This window comes from Melanotaenia boesemani, chromosome 9 (genome assembly GCF_017639745.1).
Source record: "Melanotaenia boesemani isolate fMelBoe1 chromosome 9, fMelBoe1.pri, whole genome shotgun sequence".
NCBI classification, from domain to species: Eukaryota; Metazoa; Chordata; class Actinopteri; order Atheriniformes; family Melanotaeniidae; genus Melanotaenia; species Melanotaenia boesemani.
The window spans coordinates 2630534-2657729 of record NC_055690.1 but is presented as its reverse complement, the minus strand read 5'-3'; the positions used below and the strand labels follow the sequence as shown (position 1 = coordinate 2657729).

The window sequence follows — 27196 nt, the reverse complement described above, 5'->3', positions numbered from 1 at the left end:
AAGTAGTTCCAGGGTGATGTTCGGCACGGTGTAAAAAGTAGTTCCAGGGTGATGTTCGGCACGGTGTAAAAAGTTGTTCCAGGGTGATGTTGAGCACGGTGTAAAAAGTAGTTCCAGGGTGATGTTGAGCACGGTGTAAAAAGTAGTTCCAGGGTGATGTTCGGCACGGTGTAAAAAGTAGTTCCATGGTGATGTTCGGCACGGTGTAAAAAGTAGTTCCAGGGTGACGTTCGGCACGGTGTAAAAAGTAGTTCCAGGGTGACGTTCGGCACGGTGTAAAAAGTAGTTCCAGGGTGACGTTGAGCACGGTGTAAAAAGTAGTTCCAGGGTGATGTTGAGCACGGTGTAAAAAATAGTTCCAGGGTGATGTTCGGCACGGTGTAAAAAGTAGTTCCATGGTGATGTTCGGCACGGTGTAAAAAGTAGTTCCAGGGTGATGTTCGGCACGGTGTAAAAAGTAGTTCCAGGGTGATGTTCGGCACGGTGTAAAAAGTAGTTCCAGGGTGATGTTGAGCACGGTGTAAAAAGTAGTTCCAGGGTGACGTTCGGCATGGTGTAAAAAGTAGTTCCAGGGTGACGTTCGGCATGGTGTAAAAAGTAGTTCCAGGGTGACGTTCGGCACGGTGTAAAAAGTAGTTCCAGGGTGACGTTCGGCACGCTGTAAAAAGTAGTTCCAGTGTGATGTTCGGCACGGTGTAAAAAGTAGTTCCAGTGTGATGTTCGGCACCGTGTAAAAAGTAGTTCCAGGGTGATGTTCGGCACGGTGTAAAAAGTAGTTCCAGGGTGACGTTCGGCACGCTGTAAAAAGTAGTTCCAGGGTGATGTTCGGCACGGTGTAAAAAGTAGTTCCAGGGTGACGTTCGGCACCGTGTAAAAAGTAGTTCCAGGGTGATGTTCAGCACCGTGTAAAAAGTAGTTCCAGGGTGATGTTCAGCACCGTGTAAAAAGTAGTTCCAGGGTGATGTTTAGCACGGTGTAAAAAGTAGTTCCAGGGTAGTTCCAGGGTGATGTTCAGCACCGTGTAAAAAGTAGTTCCAGGGTGATGTTCAGCACCGTGTAAAAGTAGTTCCAGGGTGATGTTCAGCACCGTGTAAAAAGTAGTTCCAGGGTGATGTTTAGCATGGTGTAGCATCTGTCTTCTTGTAACATCTGGAAACGTCTGGGAAGTGAGGAGACCAGTTGCTGGAGTTTTAGGAGAGGAATGTTGAATTTCATGAACAGAAAAAAAGATGAGTTTAGATCATTTTAAGATAACATATATTGCTTTTTCATGACTTCTTAATTTGTTTGTTTCCTGCAGATAAGGCCAGTGTGGACCGCAGAATTTCAGCTCTGTGTTACTGTACCGTCACTCTGTACGAGTAGCAGGCTGGACCTGAACGCAACACAGAGGGACCACATCCTGAAACTTTTGGACAACTGTCCTTGAACGCCTCGTTCCCTTTCGTAGCAGTTGGAGCACTTTTCATTGATTAGCTTAATCTGTAATTATCATCAGTTAGTTTTACCAGCTGCATTGTGGACTGAGCTGTGATCCATGCACACATTTACAACCAAAGACGACAGATCTAGAAGAAAAAGTCTGAAACATCAAAACATGCACTTTAAGGTGCAGAAATGTTCTGAATATTGTTTGTTTTTACTGGAAGAAAAGGAGGAATCACAGGACTGTGAGACAGTGTTGTGGACTCTAAATAGACTGCAGTTTTGAATGAAGAAGCTTAACCTTTTTAAAATTCTATCAGTGGTTATTTACTCTGTTTAATTAGTTATTGTGCTTATTTATTGGTTTAAACGAACATGGAGTCTCCTGCCTGTCTTGAAATCCTCAAGTATTGGAGTGAATGGAAAAGGAAGCGAGTGAACAGAAGGCTCACAGCCACACTGGAACAGATCCACCTCAGAGATTACATGGACTGCAGCAGAAATCCCGTTTTCCTGTTACAGAACGAGGCAGCCGCCAGAACAACGGATCCTGGAGACGAGTCGTTGCTTTATTTTTATTTTTCTTGTTAGCTCAAGCACTTTATTGAGAAATGAGAGGAGACTCGCATGTAAGAAGAAATGAAATGCAAAGAAAGGTTTGTAACAACCAATAATCCAACTTTTTTCACACAGTAATGAGTTATTAGACTGTTTAGTTAATTGGCTTAGCATGAAAATAAATTCTTGGAAAATATAATAACCAAAGCTGATAATGCAATACATCAGTGAAAAATTATTTCATTATTGGCTATTACATTAAAAGTGACCAAAATTATAACCTAACCTGCCATTATTGTGTTTGAAATGTTATAAGGTTATTGGCCATTATTACCTTAAAAATGATGAAAATTATTACATTATTGGCTTTTACCTTTAAGAGTGGCCCAAACTTTACTTTATTGGCCATTATTACATTGTTGGTTGCTGCAAGTTTTTATCATTCCTGCTCTCCACGAACCTTCTCTGTGTGCATGATCAACAAGTCGACATGCGTGCATACATGTAAGGCAGCGTGCTAGCATGTAGCATGCAATGAAACGGGTGATACAGACAGAAGTTCTTTAGGATAGTTCATCTTTAGAGGAAGGCATTTTGCCGTGGTTGTGACTTGTGGATCATGTTTGATCCAGCAAGGATGGGTGAAGCTGGCGTGCTAGCGGCTAACGGCTCAATCAGAGCACGCAGCGCTGAATCAGGAATCCACCGTAAACCTGATGAAGTCAAACTGAACGGTCAGATTAGTTGACCAGTTACGGTAATAATAAGTTTCATCGTACTAAAAACTACGGCTTTTTATGTTGACTCTGTAGCTACTTTTTTAAGACAAAACTTGATGTTTGCAGACTTGTAAATATGTGAATGTGTTTTCCTTTTTATGGAAGGTGTGAATGCGCGTTTGAGGGGCGTTGACGTTGCCATCAGACGCCCTGCCTGTCAAAGAGCACAGATCTTTATATGTAGATAGATGAATTTGTATTGATTTTATTCATGTCTGCCAAGGATTTAATAAGGAAAAAACAATTTTGGCACAACAGGAGTGTGTGTGCCAAACATGAAAACAAAACTCATGGCAGCTCCAAAACTTTCCAGACCACTCTTTATACCGGCACTCTTCCGCCTTCAGATTCCTCCGCTCACAGTTCAGAACATGACGTGAGTTTAACCTCACATTCTCCATCTTCTCCCTTCTGGTTTTCCTCTCTCTCTCTCTCTCTCCACTGCCTCCCCTCCACGTACCTGCTGTGGTCCCAACAGTGCACGTACTGTATGTTTGATTTGCCATGTGTGCATTAAGGTCAGTAGTTTGTAGTTGGCGATGGAAAAGGAGGTGCCTTCTTCTTGTGAACGCGAACACAGGCCTGCTCCTTTGTACAGGTGTGAATACATTCTTTATTTTCTCTGTATGAACGCATTCACAGGTGGTCTCTGGGTCTATTCCTCTGATGTACTGTTCTTTTTTCTAAACATATCTGGGTTTCAGTCTCCCCTCGTCTTCGTCATGAGCACTCTGAACCACACGAAGCCTTTTTCTGTACACAGAGTGAAGAGGGTCAAATAAAGCTGATAGAAACCCACCTGTATCATTTTGGACTGTAAAGACCATTTTTAGATAAAAGCATGGGTACCAAGTCTGCGTTTTACCCTGTAGAATCTCTAGAATACTGAATGTATGTACCCTGTTGTTTTGCACCTTTCCAGCTTAAATGCATTTAGAAGAACCCCTGCTGTCCGTCACAGCCCTGATGATGCAACATTTTTCCTCTCGGAGAGAAGTGTTAATGTCATATTTGTGTCTCTCACTAAGGGGTGTCTCCCTTGTTCTTTATGGAACTCAAATACTGTTTGTTATTAAACGAGGGGGAAACGAGGCTGTCCGGGAGTGTTTTTCTTTCATACTTATTTCTGAACTTTCCCAGATGCTGAGATGCCTTCTTTCAAGCCAAATTGGATTGAGTTCACATTGTCCTGCTCCATCTTGGCTTGAAATACCTCAAAACATTTTTATGTGACCCATTGAAGTGTCCGTATGTAACTTTCTGACCATGAGAAAAATCTGCTTTTGACTCTGATGCCACAGTGACTTTTATAAAGTACGTTTCTGGTCGTTGACCAACAACCTGAGGCTGATAAACGACACTTCACTACTGTTTTTTCCCATCTGGAACATCGTGTTACAGCAGAGTGTCACTTTACAGCACCACATCACACGCTAGCAACTGGATATCAACACACTGGCTTTTTTGAACGTCACCATGGCTGATTCATAGAAAGAAAACCAAGATGACATTATCGGTGGAAAAAAAGAAAGCAAGAAATAAGACTAACTGGCTGGAGAGGTCTCAGAGAAGAGACGGGATGAAGATGATGCTGGATGGACGTCGGTAGGAGAGACTCACTGTAAAATATAATATATTGGCTTTAATAGAATATATTAGGTCAGCAACTACATTTGATCTGGAGCAAAATTTATTTGGACTCTCTCTCTTTCTATATATATATATATATATATATATATATATTTAAGAATCTTTGACACAAAACGGAACCGAAACTTTTTTAAATGGACAAATCAGTTACTAAAGTGGTGAGTCAACAGTTTATTTATTCTGTATTTTAGCTATTTACACTTAAAAACTATCAACCATTTTCCAGATAACTTGAAGCCTTTAAGAGTTAAATTTTTAGGTTTAATGTTGTATCTGCTGTTCCTAAAACAAATATCTTTTCTATTAGTAATTCTTCTTTTCTCCATCAAAACTTTTAATAGATTTCTTTCATTCCTGAAAGAATGTTGGTTAATTAACACTGAACACCTTCTTAACCTGACCTCAGGTCAGCAGGGGACAAAACAGTGTCCACGTTGGTCTAGTCTCCCAAAAACTCCAAGAAAAACATCCCACATACCTTTTTTCCCACTTTCCTTTTTTTTTTTTTTTGGCTAAAAACAAATAAATAAATAAAAATAAAAAAAACTTTAATGTTTTTGTAGCAGTTGTAGGTAGACTTGCTGTCTTTTAATTTTTAAGAAAAACTGAAAACGGAATTTAAAAGTTCCTCAGGACAAACGCTTTCTTACAATAATTTATCAGATTTGGTTTAACACAACCATGGAGGTCAAAAATTGAGGGAAAAAAGTCCCTCCTGATGACATGCAAGTGTTAAATAACATCAGGGAATAGCGTCTTTCCTCACTTCTCTGTGGTTTTTCTCTTTCTCCACCATGAGCTCGATGTGCCCTCCAGGCTCTGAAAACGACCTGCGGCATGTAGTTGTTATTATGGAAAGAAGGCGGGACATAGATGACAATGAGAGGCGCTTATTGGTTAATTCCTTAGTAGGTAAACAAATTGACCAATCATTGTGGTCCTACTGCCGCTGGTATTTTGCTGACAGCCAGCCTTTTATAACTTTGTACTTTAAAACTGGTGATCTGTTCCACTTCTAACTGGTTAGAGTGACGGAGGGACTTTGAAAGGTAAAAACTTAGTTTTAGCAGCTAACCTTAATATACATTTTAATTAATGCTAACTATTATTTATTACATTTTTGTAGCCAACTAGTTACTAATAATTCCTTGTGTGTTGTTACGTTTGGTTAATATCAGTCAAGCTAGGTTTAGCCCAAACAACGAATTAGTTTTAGCAGATAGCTATCTTTATCCAGTGTTTTATTTCTTTAAAAGAAATGCTCGTTGAGAAATGCAGCATGTGGAAAAAGTCATTCAGAGACAGTCAAACAGCAGGGCTACGTTTAGGCTAGCTGCTGGGAGAAGAAGCTTTACAGACACTGACAGCATCTTTTCGTATTTTCTCTACCAGATGTCCCGAGAACTGCTGGCTGTGCAGCGGGTCAGGAAATCCTTTGAAACAGGGAAAACCAAAGCTCTGGAGTACAGGATCCACCAGCTGAAGGGGCTGCAGAGTTTTGTCTGGGAGAGGAAGAAAGACATTGCAGAAGCCCTGAAGAGGGACCTCTACAAGGTCAGATAATAAAATACAGACTTATTTCTAAAGCATTTCATGAAGAAGCCACAAGAACTGAATACTATGCAGCCAGAGGAACCTTTAAGGAAATGGCCTAACACAATGAATAGATGTAAATTTAGTGTGGAGTAAATTTAAAGCACCTTTAAAAAAACAGATTATTTAGTATTTCTTTTAAAGAAATGTCATAATGATCCAGCAAGATAATAATGACACTGATAGTAACAATTAAACTAAACATGTGTTTGTACACGTATCAAAATCACATTCCAGCAAACAATTCAGGGACATTTAACAGGCAGTAAATTAGTAAAATGTTTATTTTGAACAAAAGAGATCAGCTTGTTCTCTCCTGGCCTAGATAGGAAGAAATATCACATCTTACACTGAAGTGAGGGGAGTACTGTTGCAGCTTATCACAAACAAGCTGAAGGTTAACTATGTGTGTGTGTGTGTGTGTGTGTGTGACATCTCTTTAGAGAAACACTGTAAACTGATGGTGAAACTATGTCTCCTATTTGGGACACTGTGTAATATCTCAATAGAAGCAGAAAGCAAATCAAAGCCAGTATTTTATTCCCATTAGAACATAAATGTTGAACGTAAGGATGGAAGATACCAACATGTTTCCTGTCAATACCATTAATCAATACTTATTACTACCCCTTAAAGAAAAATCACAGTTGTACAGTGTGCATGAATATTTTTATTGCAAGGGCAATATTGAATTTAAATAAACCTCAAGAACATCAATACTTAAAAGAAAATGCTTTTAAAACAATAAATGACACTAATGAGTAAATTAAACAAAAATAAGATAAAATAAATATTTTTAAAATGATAAAATAATTAAACTACAGATTAATATAAGTTTATTCACATTTATTAAATGTATATATATTTATGTATATAATATGTAAAAGTAATATGATAAATATAATAAAACATAATGCGCAATAACCAGCATTAAAAAAAAACAAACCTCATCATCACTCAGAGAAGCGCGTCATCATCAGTGTTAATCATGTTATTATTAGCAATTTTAAATTAATTATTGAATTAATTAATAATAAAAAATAAAAAACATTTATTCATTTCCATATACTCCAATACTCGGATAGCGGCTCTAGTAACACAAAACTATCTGGGATATTTTCAAACACCCAGACCTGGAGGAGTTCACAGACAGCGTCTTATGCTGCTTAAAAAACTGCATAGATAAATTCACAGTGGACAAGACCATCCAGGTGTACGCCAACAGGAAGTGATGGTAATCTACATGAGGAGCCACAGCTGTCCTGAGCAGACTGACAGAAACGTGGCAGCCACTCCAACAACCTCCACCCACCACCCAACATTCATACACCAGTGATTGTGACACTAGAGGAAAGGAGGGTGAAGCGTCTCGCTGACGGACACATCGACAGACTGAGAGGGGAAGCGGATGACCTGATGAAACTGGATCACCTGCCCCACCCACCACCTGAGCCACTTCCCCCTTAACAGGTTTAGAATTAAAACAAAACTGCTTGAGTTAAAATGGTCTGAAGTGGTCTCTTTTTGAACCAGGATTCACCAGTCTGGAACAAACTGGAACAGTTTTTCTACCCAGTCATGTTACTGACCGGATCATATTTACATTTTACACAGCATCCTGACTTTTTATAATTAATGTATTTATTACATTTATATTTATTTATTTAAATATTTATTTGAATTATTATCTTTACATTTTGATATACACGCTCAAAAAAATAAAGGGAACACTGTTGTGTAAATGGAACAAACAGGTGGAAATTATAGACAAAGACACCCCAATAAAGGAGGTTCTGCAGGTGGTGACCACAGACCACGTCTCAGTCCTGCTTTCTGGTGATGTTTTGGTGACTTTTGAATGCTGGCGGTGCTTTCACTCTAGTGGTAGCATGAGACGGAGTCTACACCCACACAAGTGGCTCAGGTAGTGCAGCTCATCCAGGATGGCTCATCAATGCGAGCTGTGGCCAGAAGGTTTGCTGTGTCTGTCAGCGTCGTGTCCAGAGCATGGAGGCGCCACCAGGAGACAGGCCAGTACATCAGGAGACGTGGAGGAGGCCGTAGGAGGCAACAACCCAGCAGCAGGACGCTACCTCCACCTTTGTACAAGGAGGACCAGGAGGAGCACTGCCAGAGCCCTGCAACATGACCTCCAGCAGGACACAGATGTGCATGTGTAGCTCAAACGGTCAGAAACAGACTCCATGAGGGAGGTATGAGGACCCGACGTCCACAGGTGGGGGTTGTGTTTACAGCCCAACACCGTGCAGGACGTTTGGCTTTTACCAGAGAAAACACCAAGATTGGTAACTTCACAGCTCACCAGAGGTAGCCTGACTGCCATTAGGTACCGAGATGAGATCCTCAGACCCTTTGTGAGACCACATGCTGGTGCCGTTGGCCCTGGGTTCCTCCTAATGCAAGACCATGCTAGACCTCATGTGGCTGGAGTGTGTCAGCAGTTCCTGCCAGACGAAGCATCGATGCTATGGACTGGCCGCCCGTTCCTCAGACCTGAATCCAGCTGAGCACATCTGGGACATCATGTCTCCATCCACCAACGCCACGTTGACCACAGACTGTCCAGGAGCTGGCAGATGCTTTAGTCCAGGTCTGGGAGGAGATCCCTCAGGAGACCATCCACCACCTCATCAGGAGCATGTCCAGGTTTTGTAGGGAGGTCCTACAGGCACGTGGAGGCCACACACACACTACTGAGCCTCATTCTGACTTGTTTTAAGGACATTAAATCAAAGCTGGATCAGCCTGTAGTTGTTTTTCCACTTTAATGTGGAGTGTGACTCCAAATCCAGTCCATGGGTTAATAAATCTGATTTCCATTGATCATTTTTGTGTGATTTTGTTGTTGTTCTTTAACTATGTAAAGACCAAAATGTTTAATAAGATTTCATTCATTCAGATCTAGGATGTTATTTTAGTGTTCCTTTATTTTTTTGAACAGTGTATTTATTTATATTTTAATGTAATGTTATTTATTTGAATTTTATTCAGTTTATTTTAATTTCTTTATTATTGATCTAGATTTGATCATTTTTAAACTGTTATGTTTATTGTATTTTATTGCATTTATTAAAGCATCGTGTGGTGGAATCTCCTGTATCCTGCAGATATTAATATACTCTATGTATACTATATATATTCAGATATATATTTAGACAAATATGTAATTACGGGGATGAGTTTCTGCTGGAGAAGTCCATTTTAAAGAGTGGACAAATGATTGAAATCGGACCAAATAGGGAGAAAAGCTGGATTTAGTTGCTTCTGCTTGCAGAGTGAACTTGGAGGAGAGCTGTTTGAGACGGTGGTCCTGGAGGCAGAGCTGAAGCTGGCTATAGACAGAGTTAAGGAGTGGGCCTCTCCTCGGCCAGTAGAAAAGAACCTCCTCACTCTGTCGGATGAGGTCTACATCAGGCCAGAGCCCCTGGGAGTGGTGCTCATCATTGGGCCCTGGAACTACCCCTGGACCCTCACCCTGCTGCCACTGGTCGGAGCTATCGCTGCAGGTATTCCTGTTAAAGTCTTTTTTATGGGATTGTGAAGTATTTTCATGTTTTTAACAAATACTTGTATGTGTTCATCTTTCAGGTAATGCAGCCGTAGTAAAACCATCTGATATCAGCACCAACTCCACAAGGGTCATGGAGGACTATCTCCCTCGCTACATAGACCAGGTAGGGCTTCATCGCTGGTTTAGATCAGATAGAGAGATTAGTTTTAGATCATCTTCCAGGAAGAGTGAATGATGGGAACGCTCTCCGTAGGATGTGTACCCAGTGGTGACGGGTGGAGTGCCGGAGACCCAGGAGCTGCTGAAGCTGAGGTTTGACCACATCTTCTACACCGGTAGCACCACGGTGGGCAAACTGGTGATGGAAGCAGCAGCTCGCCACCTCACCCCAGTGACACTGGAACTGGGAGGGAAGAGTCCCTGTTACATCGACAAGAACTGTGACCTCGCTGTCGCTTGTCGGTCAGTTTTCTCTCATCTATCCACATACTGAGGTTTGCAAAAATATTCATGCCCCATCAGTATTTTCCTGTTACCATCGGCAATTTAAATACACTTTTGGGAGGAATTTCATGCATTCGCCCCGGTGGGAGTTAATCTCCTTCAGGTTCATCCATCTTTACCCTCACAACCTGACAGCTGAGGCTGTCCTGAACAACGTCTGAACAATGACGGAGGGTTCAGCTCTTATATACTTTTATTTTCTTATACTTTTACATAAAAAACAGGCAGACCAAAATAGCAAAAAAAAAGAGAAAGTTGCCAATTTAAGCTTTACCGGTTAAAGGAGCTCTGTGGGATTTTATCTGATTTCCATATCCATTTTTTCTTGTTATTTTACTCATTTTAAAGAATTTTACTGGTTGTAGCTCATCAAAACAACAGGAAACGTGCTCGGGGGCACGCTGCTGTATCTAATGTACTCCTCTGTCTCCATTAGTCCTCCAGCTTTTCATTTAAACGCTGTAGAGTTTCTGTTTGGGTTTCACTACGTCAGCATTGTGTTTTCTGTCTTCCAATGCAGCCGCATCACGTGGGGAAAGTTTATTAACTGTGGTCAGACATGCATCGCTCCGGACTACATCATGTGTGAATCTTCCATCCAGAACAGAGTCCTGGAGGAGATTAAGAAGTCTGTTGAGGTTAGTCTGAGATAAAAAATGCCACGTTACACAGTGCATGGTGTGTTGTAGCCAGAACACAGCAACAGAACCACGCTGAGCTTCACTTCGTTTGCTTTGCCCGTGATGAACACTTCCAGTGTCATCATCCTGCAGGTTTGAGATGTTTCCCTGCTCCAACACACCTGATTGAATACAACGGATAATAGCTCATGCCTTCTAACGGTACTTTAAATAATTTAGGAAAAAAGATGATGGTGCAGATAAAATTTCACCAGACAAAGGAAAACATTTTAAAAGGTCAACACTGTCAGAAATAAAGGAACCGTCACCCTGAGGCATCTTTCAACTCACATTTACAGATAGTTTGACCTCTTTTGGTTTATTGTTTTCACCACTTCATTCTCTAAAACTTTCATGCAAATGTTTTTATAGTTTTGTGAGTTTACTACTAAAAATTGATAACCAAAGACGCAGGAATCCTCCTGATGACGAGGATTGTTTTTAATTTTGTGGATGTATGTCACAAGTTTTGAACCTTCAGGTATTTAAGAATGACAAGAAAACAATGGTCTGAATAACAATCCAAACAGCAGCCTCACCCTTTCAGACACCAGAGAAAATTCATTTCTCCTGGTTCATTTAAATTTACTGTCCTGAATTAACCAACCCTTAAATAAGTTCAGTCCAACTAAACATCATTGTCTTACCACATATTACTAATTCCATGTACATTTTCTGCCAAAATATTCATATTTTTAAACAAACAGATGGAAATGATCCAGTTATGAGAGCCCCCCTTCATGAAAAATCTAACCAGACTCCAGATGCATATGTATATATTAGAGGTGGAACTCAGTTTAAATCGGTGGCTGGGTAGCTCGGCTGGGAGGGCATCGGTTTGCCACGCGAGAGCCCCAAGTTTGATCCCCGAGTTTGATCCCCACAAGGGACGAAAATCAACACCTTCCAGTCGGTCCGACCCACACTCACATGTAAGTCACTGTGTTTGCCGAATGACTCCAGAATAAAAGTGAAAAAATAATAATAATTAGAGACTTTACAATTAATTAATCTCATAACAATATTTGTGCCAAAAAGCAACATTTTTTAATTTAAATGGATTTTAGTGGACGACTGACTCAAATAATAGACACAGACATTACTTCTGAAGTGGTCTGCAAAGTCCTGCATGCAGCATCTGATGGAGGACTTGTTAAAACCTGTTATTAAAAGATCCTTTGTTTTTATGTTTTGTGATGAGGTTTGAATAGTAGAGCTTTCTTGCCTGTTTTACTGAATTATTGTAGATTTTTAGTTGTTCCAAGGGTGAGGACCGAGACCTTCGACGGTGGACCAGCCTGCCAGAGAACCTCAGGGCTGCAGAGACCGTTGACGTTTTAAAAACCTTTTTAGCTTTTAGCTTTTAATTAAATTTGACTTAATCTTATTTTACATCATTTTATTTCACACTAATTTATTTTCATTTTACTCAACTGTATTATTTATTTATTGGTTCGTTCATTCTTAGCTGTTCTTGTTGTTTTTTTAAGGTTATTTAATTTTCGTTGCTTTTTGTGTGTGTAGACACGTGTGTGCGTGCGACTGTGTGAAAGATTTTAATGAATGTTTTTTTTTATTGTTATGTAATTCTATAATGTGTAAAGGCTTGTTTTATTTTTAATATGCATAAATTGAAATATATATATATATTAATCATGTAAAGCATTTTGTGTTGCCTTGGGCACTAAAAGCGCTTTCTAAATAAATAAGGTTTGAAGTTTAGTAATGTCTGGAAAATGCGTTAATTTTATTTCAATTTCAAACAGTAGAAAAAGAAATAGAAAATATCCTTAATCAAAACTGAACAGAATTAAAGGTAAAGTGTCATTTTACGTCCTTTAACCAGCAGCTGCAGCTGTTCTCTGATTAAGAGAACTTTAACTTTCTACATGTTCTCCTCCACATGCTTCATTAACAGGCATTAATATGTGCCGGAAAGCCCGGACGGCATCGTGGAGCTCTGAATGCAGCTGGCAGCTGCTGCTGCGTGAGGCCCGGAGCTCTAGTGAGTCCTCGTTGAGAAGAAGTAAACTATACGTGCTTTCACATCAGTCTCCAAAAGTCAAAAAAAAAAGTGGTAGATTTGTTGCTCGTCGCTTTTTATAAACAAAGACGATGGATGGGTCTGAAAACTCGTTAGTGTAGTTGCTGCACTTTCTGCTGAGCTCTGACATGTGCACCTGGTACCAGGTGTACCAGGAAATGGTGCACTGACAAATGTTCTGCGTTGTTTTGAATGCAAACTAAGATTATATGCATTCATGTTTTTTTACGCGTAAAATTTTTCTGTAATTAATTAATCACAATTAATGCATTCCACCCCATTTTATAAGAGTACATGAAAAGATCAAGACGTATTTTATACTTGACAATATATATATATATATATGTGTGTGTGTGTGTGTGTGTGTGTGTGTGTGTGTTAGGGCTGGAGCTTGATGACAGGTATGTTTATAACCCTGTTTGTGAAATTAAAAATGACTCAGCATGTTTCCAGTTTCAGTTTAACTGGTGTCATGGTAGTGACCGAAACTTCGTTGCGTCGGTCATGCTTTTCATTTAGGTTGCATTGCTAAAGTTGTGCTAAGTTAGTTTAAGTTACTCCCTGTCTGTTTATGTTAGAGATGGCGGTCTGTTGTGGTGGCTAGATAGATAGATAGATAGATAGATAGATAGATAGATAGATAGATAGACAGACAGACAGACAGACAGACAGACAGACAGACAGACAGAAATACTTTATTAATACCTTTGGAGAGTCCTCAGGGAAATTTGGGTACCAGTAGCAATACAACACCAACAGTAAAGCAGGACAAGCACAAGTCACCATATATACAGGTACAAAGCAAAATAGAGGCAACAAGGTGCAAGAAAAGCACAAATAGAATGCAATAAATAACAATAAGATAAGTTCAGCGATGCTGTTTGGACTCTGTCCAGTTTGTCGTGAAGTTCTTGGAAAGACGTCTTGCGGTCAGACAGCAGAGCTGATCTGTGGTCAGCTAGGAGTGCTATGATGTCATGTTTGCTAACATGGGCGCCAGCCTCGGACTTGGTTTAGTGGTTTTTAGTGGTTCATGTGTTAATGCATTTTTTAGAAATGCATATCAGTTCCACAGATTAATCTCTTCAGATAAACGTGTTAAGTTTGACAGCACTAGTTTTTTTACATTGGTATCAGTTTTGTAATTAACGCAATTAATTTATGTTAATTACATAAATGAATTAAGGCCGTTAACGCGTTCTTTTTGACAGCCCTAGTATAAAATAACTTTATTTTATTTTAAATTTGAATTGGGAAATTTTCCTTTCTATGGAGCATTAATATAGCTACCAGTTGTACTAATGAATTTCGATTTAGACCAGAGAAGGATGCTATACATAAGCAATATAATGAGTGAAGCTGCTGGTAAAACATTATTTATGCAGCCCTCTGACGCCCTTTAATGCCTTTAACCTTAAATCACATTTTCTCTACTCCATTATTTTCTTTGATATAAAGTTGTGACTCATATGAACCAAAATAAAAATCAGAGAGCTTTAACAGAGCTGCATTTTAAACATATAATGGTAACAGATAGTCTGGAACTCACATTCCTCCACCACACCACTGCTACAGCCTGAGTCCTGTTCTGGGATTTTCTGACCAAGTAGAACTATGAGCGACATCGTAGCTGATTAATGTTCCTCATTTTAACTTTAATCACTCTCCTTAAATGTGTCTCAACCTATGGTCTCAACACGCAGCTGATGGAGGCATGAGCGCTCGTTCTGGACTCCCAGATATTTTGTACACTCGTGCACTGTTACCAACTACTCAGTAAGAACAGTAGCCATTGGCTGTCCTAAAAGTCACTAGAAGTCACTAAATGACGTCATCACCTAATTTGCATAATAAATCTGGTACATTTAGTTGGAATGGAAGCTGCCATGGAGAGAAATGTCAGGGGAAAGGTAAAAATTGATGAAAACACAACCTAAAAATGTTTTGATCACACACACACACACAAATTCCTTTTAAGTTCAGTTTTATTAGGCTTAGTAGTTTTATTTTAATTAGGAGTTTGCTAAATTTCTAAAATTTTAGATGTTTTCCTCTGCACTCTTCATTAATATACATTACTGTCTGACTGTAAGCCAACGCGGGATCAGCCAGCAGCAGCTTTGCACGTTTCATTTCAGCCTGGTTATGAAACTATGGCAAGCCAAAAGGGCCATAATTCACCACTCTACGCTGTTTTATTACAAACGCTCCAATAGAGTGGTGAATTATGGCCCTTTTGGCTTGCCATATGATACAGGTGATCCATCTCCTGCTCTGTCTGCAGCTGAGACCTGTTTGATGGTACGTGAGGACCAAGCCTCTTCTGAGTGCTTTTGGATGGGGGAGGGGCCTGTCCAGCACCGACTCCACATTGAAAAGACTAAACTATGTTCATCCACGTCAGTCTCCAAAAGTCTCCAACACTACCAGAAAAAATTGCTCGATTTGTCGCTTTTGTGAAAAAAAGTCGCTAGAGGGATCTGAAAACACGCTAAATAGCGATGTTGTTGCTAACATAAACAGATCAGGAGTAACGTAAGCTAGGTTAGCACAACTTTAGCAATGCAGCGTAAATGAAATGGCATGACACAAGGTAAACAAGGTTAAACTTAAACTGGAGACATGATTAGTTATTAATTTCACATCATTATAAGCATGTTGTAGTACTGTAGTGTAGTGCTGCGTTGCTCTAGCTGCTGCTGTTATTGCGGTGAGAACTGAGTCAGAACTCCATCTAGTGGACAAACGGTAACAACAAACTAATATGGTTATGGTTACTCTAGTGGACAGAGCTGTTCTCATGATTTTCTTACGTTCACATAGAACTGCTTGGGGTTTGAACTGTGTTTGGTTTGGATGCCGATGCTTGGTAGAGTCTTTTAGCTGAGTTTCTACCGTCATGTTGTTATGCTACATGTTAGCATTGTTGCAAACATCTTCCATGTACATGGGCTCTTGCCAAGAAGAGGTTAAGATGTTCATTTAATTTGCTCCTTTCTTTCCAAAGGTCTATTTTTTCTAATATTTTACAGCTTTCTTTTCCTGTGACACTGCAGGAGTTTTACACAGATAATCCAAAGGCCTCTGAGGACTATGGACGGATCATCAACCAGCGTCAGTTCAAGAGAATTATGGGTCTCATGGAAGGTAGCACAGTGGCTTTTGGTGGAGATGCTGATGAATCTGAATGCTACATAGGTATGTGGTGTGTTTTAGGTGTTGGCTGTCAATAATCACACATCTGCAGTTGCAACGACAAATGACTATCTGCATATGTTCAGTATGAAGTGAACACTAACCCTCCTGCCTTTGTTGCAGGTCCTACTGTTTTGAAACATGTGACACATGAATCCAAAGTGATGAAGGAGGAGATCTTCGGTCCTCTTCTGCCTATCATCACAGTGAGTGGTGTGGATGAGGCCATCCACCTCATTAACCAGGGAGAGAAGCCGCTTGTCCTCTATGTCTTCTCCCATGACACCACGGTAAAACCCTTCACCTTCAGTCGTGTTTATTTTCAGTTTTTTAATCAGGTTTATGATAAAATTATATTCCCTGTCTCTTCTCAGCTGATCCACAGAGTGATAGCCGAGACGTCCAGTGGAGCTCTGCTGGCGAATGACTGCATTGTTCACTTTATCGACAGCGCTCTGCCCTTTGGAGGTGTTGGTAGGTGTTTGGCTGCCAAACCTTCTACGACATATGAGATTTGTGCCTCTACCTTCATCGACTGACCCTCCACTTGTTCTTCCTCAGGTTACAGCGGCATGGGTTGCTACCGCGGCCGCCACAGCTTTGACCAGCTCAGCCACCTCCGCAGCTGCCTGATCAAACAGCTGAACATGGAGCGAGTCAATGCCATGCGGTACCCCCCCCACACCGTCCAGAAACTGAGCTGGGCTCGGTTTTTTCTCCTCACGCATGTCAATCTGTGCAGGGTGCGCCGCATGGTGCTGCTAACAGTGTTGTCGGGGTTGGCAGCATGTATGGCACAGGTAAGGAAAAATAACTCCACCTGTTGGTCTCCAGCTGTAAACTGATGAGACATCATATTTTCTACTTTTCTGTGCTTTCTAGGGAAGTTTACTGTAAACAAATGGTGATGGAAAATACAATTATTTTCAGTGAATAAGCAACTATTCAGCATTTAAACCTAATTTATTTATTAAGCGGGGCCCACACATAAAGATTATCAGACTGTTTTTGTCCTCATTTTGCCCCTTCCCGATCAAGGACGGCAAACAACCGATTATTTAAGTCTTATAAGTTTTGCCTCTAAAATAATCCTGAGGTCTGAGGTGTGTTAGAACAAATCTATCCCGACAATCGGCTCTGAAACGGGTCGTATTGAACATGTTCAATAATTACAACCAAAAATCTTGGTGTGTGAGTAAAGCCGATGACTCTGTAGATTGTAATGTGGACCGGAATGTAGCCAATCAGAGAGCGAGCTGTTTGGGGAGCAAGGAAGGATATAAAGTCCGTTCACGCCGTCGCCAGTCTGTTGTTTTTAGCTCAGGATTTTTCTGTTATAGTCGCTGGACCACCATCATTACTTCATCATGTATGTCCTCTGCCATACTGGGGGTTGTGTTTTCCGATTGTTGCCATGGATCTTCTTTGTTTTTCTAGTTGTTGCCATGGTTCTTCTTTGTTTTTCTAGTTGTTGCCATGGATCTTCTTTGTTTTTCTAGTTGTTGCCATGGATCTTCTTCTTTTTTCTAGTTGTTGCCATGGATCTTCTTTGTTTTTCTAGTTGTTGCCATGGATCTTCGTTGTTTTTCTAGTTGTTGCCATGGATCTTCTTTGTTTTTCTAGTTGTTGCCATGGTTCTTCTTTGTTTTTCTAGTTGTTGCCATGGATCTTCGTTGTTTTTCTAGTTGTTGCCATGGATCTTCTTTGTTTTTCTAGTTGTTGCCATGGATCTTCTTCTTTTTTCTAGTTGTTGCCATGGTTCTTCTTCTTTTTTCTAGTTGTTGCCATGGTTCTTCTTTTTTCTAGTTGTTGCCATGGATCTTCTTTGTTTTTCTAGTTGTTGCCATGGATCTTCTTCTTTTTTCTAGTTGTTGCCATGGTTCTTCTTCTTTTTTCTAGTTGTTGCCATCGTTCTTCTTCTTTTTTCTAGTTGTTGCCATGGTTCTTCTTCTTTTTTCTAGTTGTTGCCATGGTTCTTCTTCTTTTTTCTAGTTGTTGCCATGGTTCTTCTTCTTTTTTCTAGTTGTTGCCATGGATCTTCTTCTTTTTTCTAGTTGTTGCCATGGTTCTTCTTCTTTTTTCTAGTTGTTGCCATGGATCTTCTTCTTTTTTCTAGTTGTTGCCATGGTTCTTCTTCTTTTTCTAGTTGTTGCCATGGTTCTTCTTCTTTTTTCTAGTTGTTGCCATGGTTCTTCTTCTTTTTTCTAGTTGTTGCCATGGATCTTCTTCTTTTTTCTAGTTGTTGCCATGGTTCTTCTTCTTTTTTCTAGTTGTTGCCATGGTTCTTCTTCTTTTTCTAGTTGTTGCCATGGTTCTTCTTCTTTTTTCTAGTTGTTGCCATGGATCTTCTTTGTTTTTCTAGTTGTTGCCATCGTTCTTCTTCTTTTTTCTAGTTGTTGCCATGGTTCTTCTTCTTTTTTCTAGTTGTTGCCATGGTTCTTCTTCTTTTTTCTAGTTGTTGCCATGGTTCTTCTTCTTTTTTCTAGTTGTTGCCATGGTTCTTCTTCTTTTTTCTAGTTGTTGCCATGGTTCTTCTTCTTTTTTCTAGTTGTTGCCATGGATCTTCTTCTTTTTTCTAGTTGTTGCCATGGTTCTTCTTCTTTTTTCTAGTTGTTGCCATGGTTCTTCTTCTTTTTTCTAGTTGTTGCCATGGTTCTTTTTCTTTTTTGTAGTTGTTGCCATGGATCTTCTTCTTTTTTCTAGTTGTTGCCATGGTTCTTCTTCTTTTTTCTAGTTGTTGCCATGGTTCTTCTTCTTTTTTCTAGTTGTTGCCATGGTTCTTTTTCTTTTTTCTAGTTGTTGCCATGGATCTTCTTCTTTTTTCTAGTTGTTGCCATGGTTCTTCTTCTTGGTTTTTGTTTGTTTTGGTTTTTGCTGAGTTTATCGGAGCCACCACAGTACAATCAAAACTGGTAAATGCCTGATTTTTATCTTCATGTGTGGACTCTCTAACAGATAAAAAATCTCTTCAGTTTTAGAAAATCCTTATGTGTGTACCCAGCATTGCTTGACTGTATGAATTTCACATTGTGTTATGATCAGCTGATGTGTTGCACTTTTATTTAAAGGGAAATTTCAACCCACAAATAATTAGAAGGTTAATTAAATTTAATCAGAAGTTTTATTTGGCCCTTTAACCAAATGTAAACAAATAAACAAATATAATTTGCATTTATGCACATGTCAGAATTATTGTAGGCAAGGCAGGTTTATGTGTACAGCACATTTCATGTAGAAGACAATTCAAAGTGCTTTACATAAAACATTAAAGCATTACAGCGGGGTGCAGGAAGCAATAACAAGTAAATTAAAACAAACTTTAAAAGAAATAAAAGAAATTAAATAAAAATAGAAAGAAAAAAGCTAAAATAAAATAGATGAAAAGCCAGAAATAAAGTTCCAGTGTGGGGAATTAACAGCTGTTCTGATAAAAGGCAGCAAATAGAAAAGTTTTTAACCCTGATGTAAAACTGCTGAGTCAGCAGAGCTGCAGTTTTCGGGGAGTTTGTTCCACATGTGAGGAGCATAAAAGCTGAACGCTTCCTCTCCACGTTTAGTTCTGACTCTGGAAACAGAAAGTAAATCTGACCCTGATGACCTGAGGGAGCTGGTTGCTTCATAACCAACCAGAAGATCCTGAATGTGTTCTGGTCCTAAACCGTTCATTATGATCTACTTTCCTGGTCTTAGTGAAGACTGGAGTTCTAGGATCTACTTTCCTGGTCTTAGTGAGGACTGGAGTTCTAGGATCTACTTTCCTGGTCTTAGTGAGGACTGGAGTTCTAGAATCTACTTTCCTGGTCTTAGTGAGGACTGGAGTTCTAGGATCTACTTTCCTGGTCTTAGTGAGGACTGGAGCAGCAGCGTTCTGGACTAACTGCAGGTGTCTGATGGACTTTTTAGGGAGACCTGTGAGGACAGCATTACAATAGTCCAGTCTACTAAAAATAAATGCAGGGACCAGTTTTTGTAAATCCTGCTGAGTCATCAGTTCTTTAATCCTCCAGATGTTCTTTAAGTGGTAACAGGCCGACTTCACAGCTGTCTTAATATAACTGCTAAAATCCAGGTCTGAGTCCAGGACTACTCCCAGGTGTGAGTCCAGGACTACTCCCAGGTTTCTGGCTTGGTTGGTAGTTTTAAACTTTGCTGTTTGAAGCTGAGAACTGACTTTTAATCTTTCTTCTTTGGCTCCAAAAACTATTATTTCATTTTCGTCTTCATTTAACTGAAGGACACTCTGGCCCATCCGATCTTTAATCTGATCCATGCAGTTGATCAGAGTTTGGATCAGACTGTAGTCTCCTGGTGAGATGGTTATGTAGATGTGTGTGTCATCAACATAACTGTGGTAACATGTTTAGTTGTTTTTCATAATGTGAGCGAGTGGCAGCATGTAGATGTTAAACAGCAGTGGCCCCAGGATGGAGCCTTGGGGAACTTGATGACGGCTGTTTTTATGTCTAAGGGGAAGACACCTGAAAGCAGACGTGTTTCCAACCTGGAAGATATCTAAGGCCATGCATCCTGAAACATTCTTAAAAACCCAGATGACAGGGTTTGAGACAGCAAGTTTTCAGATGGACAATGATCTCAGGTCTGTAGGACTGATTGGAGAACAGTGTGTCATGGTGTTTGTATCTCTGAGTGGACACAGGGACATATGTCCTGCCCCTGGCATGGAAGTACTGACTGACTGCCTGGTTTTCTGAATTTTGTCAGTAAAGAAAGAAGCAAACTCATTCCAGGCCCGGTTGGATAGGAGTCCTGAGGTTACTGACCCAGGAGGATTAGTTAGTCTGTCAACAGTAACGAACAAGGCTCGAGCTTTATTGTTGTTCTTAGCAATGATGTCAGAAAGAAAGATGGTCTGCATCAGCCACATTCTGGTTTTCCAGCTCTTACCAGCTTGGCATTTTTCCATGGAGCTCTCTTTTTGGCAGCGATCACTTCCACCTCGGTGGGAGCAAAAACATCAATAATGCTGTAATTTTACCATTGAAATGATCCACAAGCTCATCAGCTGAAGGCCAGGGGAGGGGTGATGGAGAGAAAGCTGGTAGAAACATTTCAGTGGTATTTTCACCAATGTACCGTTTCTTGATAACCTCTGTTTGGGCGTTTTGTTGACAATAACAGCATCTCAAAGAAAACACAGGAATTATCAGACAAAATAAAAGCCCCCATGCAGATTTTCCCCCACTGAACATGTAAACATTACGCCATTAATCGGTCAGTGTTTTTTTGTTTTTTCGTTATTGACAACAAGACGTTTATCCTGGAAGTGGAGAATCACAAGATTCTCTAATTCTTCTGTGATTTCGTGATCTTGCGGATCCAGCTAGGCGGACTGCACTTTCGGGCGCTCTGCACCTGACACGCTCCCGGTGTGGATTGACACCCCACGGAGGTCGGAACAAAACTACGGCACAGCGGTAACGTAAAGAGGAACAAAACAAAAGGTAGAAAACAAACCACAGCAGCTGCAGTCAAAGCTAAACAGAGAAAATAAACAGCTGCTACACCTGGAAAGACCTCTCTGTCTGCCTCTGATCCTGGAGGGGAGCAGTTGCATTTACATGATCACTCAACACAACTCACCCCTAATGCTTAGTAGACACACACACACACACATATACTAGTTTTGTTGTTGTTCATGGTTCGTACAGTTTTTCCTCTAACAGGGGCCCTGTAGATGGTCTGCTGGTCTCTAGAAGCCTTCCAGATGTTTCCTGCTTCTTTCTTTTCTCTTCCTATTTCTCCTCTATCCACCTTTTTCCTTCCGTTTCTCTGGTCCAGTCCAGCGGTTATGAGCAAAATTGGAAAGAACATATTTTATTTTAATAATAAAGAATAACATTTAAGATTGAAGGGGAGCCCCACATCTAGATGGCTCCTCTGGTCAGAGTGAATTAGTTCAGCACAACACGGCAGCCAGACCATCATCCTGCTGCCGCCATGCTGGACAGGACAGGTGAAAAAAAGATACTCGCTGTTAATAATTACCACACTGGTTTTTCCACTGAGGATGAACTTTCCCGTGTGAAGGAGCGCTGCTACGACAGGAGGGTGATGGATTGGTCTCTTTTTCTGTTCAGCTCTGTGATAAATTAAACAGAAGTATTATATTTGACAGCTGTGTGTTTAAAAATGAGATTCTGTTTATACTCTGTAAATATTAGAGAATAAATTTTTCCCAGTTAATCTCCCACCCCCACATAGTCCCCGTCCTACAGGCCTGGATCCTCATACAACAATGGTTTTGTCTGGGATGGACAATGTGTGGTGTTGTCCAGGAAATCTAACCACATAATGCCCCCTCATCTACCCTCCCTTTAATTACCCAACATGCTTTGCTCCCCTCGGCTAAATGGCCTCTTTTGTTTTGGCCGACCCCAGCGCTTTTGTTGACACACAGTCTTGTTGTTGCTCCTGCGGACGGTGAAAACTCTGCTGAGTGTTTGGTGTGGTGTTGCCTGCAGAGGTTCTTGTGATGGAGCTGGAGGCCAGAAGTGGACTCGGGACCACCTCGTGGACTAAAACCCCTCCTGAGATCCATCTCATCTCATCTCCATGTGGATGCATGTTTTGCTGCTTTTAATGATTTTACATCCAGTTGATGGAAGAATGTCTATAAAATGTTTAGTTGAATGAAAAAAGTGATTTATTTCAGAATGAAATTCAGTTTAGACACAAAATGTTAAATTTTAAATAAATAATAAAAGTATCAGTGACTGTTTTAAGCATATTTTTGTTCCAGCTCCAGGTTGTGTGTCAGTTATGAGCTGATCAGACCTCTGATCATCCAACCAAAGTCTTCTCGAGCTCTGAGCTAGTGTGTGTGTAGTCTCCACCATGTTTGAGGCGGGATGAATGAAGCCCCCTCCCTCTCTGGTAAACTGATCCCAGAGCAGCTGATGAACAGTGGCGGTAAGTCAGCTGGTCAGGCGGGAGCCCCCCTCTGCATGCGCCGGTCATCCGAGCCGCTTTCAGATCAGATCAGACGGAAGCTTCAGCTGGTTCCTGACTGGAGCTGCAGGTGTGTTGGAGCCGGCTTTTACTGGACTGAGGTTGAGTTTCACGTCCTCTCACTGATGCTTCATAGAGAGAAAATTCCTCCCTTTTTCTAATTCTTTGATATCTGGTCAGGTGTGTAGTTTATAACAGCCTGACTTTAAATGAAACTAAAAATGTGACGTCTTTACATTAAAGCTGTTTAAAACCTCAGGTCAAGAAATCATTTCAAACATCAGTTTCACACATGTTAAAGGATTTAAAGTGGTTTATCATTTGTAAAATGGCTCTTTATCAGAAAAGAAAAAAAAATCTGTATTTCAATAATCACCTAAAACCAAATTTAAAATTCCAGCTACTTTGCTTTTATAACTGAAAATAATAATAATATTTATATATGTTTGTGGATAATATATTATAATTAAAGGTGGGACTTTAACACATTAATTACGATTAATTAATTACATAAATGAACACATTTAAACACCGTTTGCACAACATGGAACGTTTGTCAATGCATGACGTCCCAGAACTCAGCTAACAACTTAGCGACTTTGCTGTTATATTTGGGCACAGCCATCTTTACTGTTGGTATCTCGAGGGCCTCTGAAACGTACGAGTTCGCTGCTCAGAAAAATGAGATCACTTCGTCATTTCCGGCACAAATTGGTCTGAATTCCCGATTTCCCAGGAAACTGGAACGCAGGATGAACTTCGTAAAACCGCTGCTGGCTGATCTGGATTACGTCACATAATAATGCCGGTTAATGAAGAAGGAGAACATGTAGAAAGTTCTGTAACATGCTGTAGACTCTTAATCACAGAACAGCTGCTGGTTAAAATCACACTTTAACTTTAGCTGTTATTGCAAATATTGTTTATGCAAATAAAATGCAATAAATCAGGATTAATTAATTACAAAGACTCTTAATTAATTAGATCATTTTTAATTGAGTCCCACCTCTCATAATATATATAATATATATTGTGATGGTTTAAACCCTTGATGCCGTGTTGCCTTTTTTAAAAAAATCCAGTCAGTGACAAAACAGCAGCATCACATTAAATTTACAAAAGAAAAACCAAAAAGGGGAATTCTACAGTCATTTAGATGGATGGAGGGAAGGTGTACTTACAATCATGGTGGGGCGGATAAAGGATATGAATTAATGTGTTATTGTAAGGTATAACTGATTCATAATACATGTCAAATTACATGTATAAAGATTAGAAGTGGTTATTATGTTATTGCTACAAACCATTGTGGACTTTTTTAAATGATATTTCTTTTATCCAGTTTATTATTTTTTTTTATTTATTTTATTTACTCTTATTTGTGTATTTATTTAGTATTTTTTTATTTCTCTTTATTTATTTATTATTGTACCTATGTATTATTGTGAATTATTTTATCTATGTGGGCACAGATGAAAATGAAATAATAGATGTCAGAAAATCTTTTAAAACAAAAAAATCTACTGACTCTGGGAGGATAGATATGGATTTAGTGAACTATATTATCGATTGTGTAGTGGGGACATTCACCTACATCTCTAACCTGTCCTTGCAAACGGTGTATTCCCAGATAAGATGAAAACAGTAAAGATTATTCCCATCTACCAGACTGAAAATGCACAAGTCTTTACAAATCATAGACCTATATCATTACTCTCACAGTTCTCTAAGGTCATAGAAAAATTATCCCCACAAGAGAATTCATCACAAAAAGTGTATATAACACCAACATAATACGGTTTTAGACCAAAAAGAACCACCTCACATGCACTTTGCTGACAAGCGTATAACTGCCACTGAAACTAAAGAGTATGCTGCTGGACTTCTTCTGGATCTAAAAAAGCTTTTATGCTGCTTTTGATCGGAAATCATGATGTCCAGATGCTCGGACCTCTGTTTTATCCTCTACATCTATGACATCTCTAAAAAAGTGTGGAACTTTATAAACCATCCTTTTTGCTGATGACACCAACCTCTTTTGTAGTGGAGGTAATTTGGAACAGCTTGGATGGGCTGGAAAATGATCTTACTACGTTAAAGAGCTGGCTTGACTTTAATAAATTAACACTAAATATAACTAAAACTAAATACATCAATTTTGGAAATCTTTCAACTAAAACCAATAAAAACATTTCTTATAGACGATGTTGAGTTACGAAAAGTGACAGAAATAATTTTTTTTTTAGGGTGATATTATAGATAAACTAAGCTGGAAGTCACATATTAACTAGTTTAAAAACTAAATTCTAATTAGTTGCAGTACTATACAAGTAAGGATAAGATTAATACTAAATTCTCTATATACACTGTACCATTCCTTTATACTCCCATACTTAATGTATTGCGTGGACGTATGAGGGAATACTTAGAAGACTAATATTCAACCATTTATATTACAGAAATGAGCAACAAGCATCATAAGCAAAACAACATATAGTCAACCCACTAACTTTACTTTTCTTAAACAAGATTTTAAAATTTTCCAATTTAATTAAACGATTAAACATTCGAAACAGTCCAGATAATATATAAAGCTGGACATAATTCATTGGCTAACAGCATCCAGAAGCTGTTCCAGGGTTGGGCTAACACAGGAGGTCACATGTTCCATAAACCAGATCATAAAGAACTGCCGTTTTCTAGCTTGTTTTTTTTACATATTGCACAAGGGGCTGGTCTAAATAAGTCCTAGACGTCTACCTACTCCTTTCGGACATGCACTGTTTACTTTTATCAGGAATTCTGTGTCACTCAACAAACATAATCTTTCTTCTTTTGTGTGCGAATAAATAGTAAGTATTCATTACTGATATATATTCATACCAGTCATGGTTTGGACACACTTTTCCCAAACCATTGACTAGTAGAATATATTGTGAAGAAGATCTAGATGTCAGTGAGTTCAGTCTCCTTCACTAACAAATGGCTCAGAAACTAGAAGAACTTTTTGGTCTGGTAACCCAAACAGGTCTGGTAGACCCAAACAGATCTGGTAGACCCAACAGATCTGGTAGACCCAAACCGTCTGGCAGCCCAAACCGGTCTGGCAGACCCAACAGGTCTGGTAGACCCAAACCGGTCAGGGCAGACCCAAACCGGTCTGGCAGAACCCAAACAGGTCTGGTAGACCCAAACCGGTCTGGCAGACCCAAAACATGGTCTGGTAAGACCCCAAACCGATCTGGTAGACCCAAACAGATCTGGTAGACCCAAACCGTCTGGCAGACCCAAACGGTCTGGTAGACCCAAACCAGATCTGGCAGACCAAACAGGTCTGGCCAGACCCAAACAGGTCTGGTAGACCCAAACCGTCTGGTAGACCCAAAGCTACACAGAGTTTAGGTCAACATCTTGGTGATTGATAAGTGGCTCGTTTATTTCTGTTGTAGAAAGGAAACCAGCTGATGTCCGCCAAAGGAGGGCAAGTTAAAGGTTAGAGAAGATATTTTGGTCTATAAATGGATTCAATGATTTCTTTAAATCCAGTTATTTGTTTGTTTTATGCTTTTATTTACTAGTAAAATTAGACTTTAAATTGCTTGAATTTCATTAAGATAAACTGGGATATTCTAAAACCTTTGACTGGTACTGTATTTATACTAAATAAATGGTTGGTGGATTATTATTATTTTCTGGAAAGTCTGTTTATTTGTCATTTATATGGAGCCATATTTGTACTTGAAAATGTACTTGTGGGATGAGCAGCAGAGATGAGTTTGTGGGTTGTGTCCATGAAAAACCTGCTAAATCATCTCTGCTAATGCTCATTCTGTTATTAACTGCCATGACTTCCCTCTGTTTTGTACAGCCCACATGCTCAACTCTGCTGCTCATCCCTCAAATACGTGTTCCTTACAAATGTAACTCCATTTAATAGGAAAACAGACTTTTCAACAGTGTAGGATTTATTACCAAGAAGCATTATTAAAACAAAGAAATAATCCACTAAACACCTTTACTTAGTTTAAGTTAGCAGTCATACAGTATTTACTTTTCTATAGTATCTAGTGTAGTGGAAAGTTAATAAAATGTAAATATTTCTGGAGTAATTATATTAAAATGACCTTTCAGCCTCCTTTTGAGCATTGCTTCCAATCATTGTCAGTAAGAATTATATTATTTTAACTGAAGACTAAATTATTTCTCCTTATAAGATTTCTAAAAAATATAATGCACATTTAATTAGAAGAGGAGTAAGGGGAAAAGG

The 27196-nt window shown here is 39.6% G+C and overlaps 2 protein-coding genes across 3 annotated transcripts in view; both read left to right on the top strand.

The window, feature by feature from the left end:
- The window catches only part of ulk2 (unc-51 like autophagy activating kinase 2), a 48219-nt gene extending 44366 nt beyond the window's left edge, over positions 1–3853 (top strand). Inside the window, exon 27 of the mRNA XM_041994248.1 lies at positions 1301–3853. Coding sequence (XP_041850182.1) covers positions 1301–1365 — 65 coding nt within the window. The 3' untranslated portion in view covers positions 1366–3853. The remainder of the gene's footprint in view (positions 1–1300) is intronic.
- Positions 3854–5380: 1527 nt separating this feature from the next.
- Positions 5381–27196, top strand: part of LOC121646568 (aldehyde dehydrogenase family 3 member A2-like) — a 27097-nt gene continuing 5281 nt past the window's right edge. Inside the window, exons 1-11 of one of the 2 annotated variants that reach the window (XM_041995624.1) lie at positions 5381–5461; positions 5805–5966; positions 9301–9532; positions 9615–9700; positions 9791–9999; positions 10562–10679; positions 15822–15963; positions 16084–16250; positions 16335–16434; positions 16522–16760; positions 22443–22682. In XM_041995624.1, coding sequence (XP_041851558.1) covers positions 5805–5966; positions 9301–9532; positions 9615–9700; positions 9791–9999; positions 10562–10679; positions 15822–15963; positions 16084–16250; positions 16335–16434; positions 16522–16760; positions 22443–22454 — 1467 coding nt within the window. In that variant the 5' untranslated portion in view covers positions 5381–5461 and the 3' untranslated portion in view covers positions 22455–22682. Of the gene's footprint in view, positions 5462–5804; positions 5967–9300; positions 9533–9614; positions 9701–9790; positions 10000–10561; positions 10680–15821; positions 15964–16083; positions 16251–16334; positions 16435–16521; positions 16761–22442; positions 22683–27196 lie in introns of those variants that run through there. The other variant, XM_041995623.1, reaches the window with a different exon arrangement.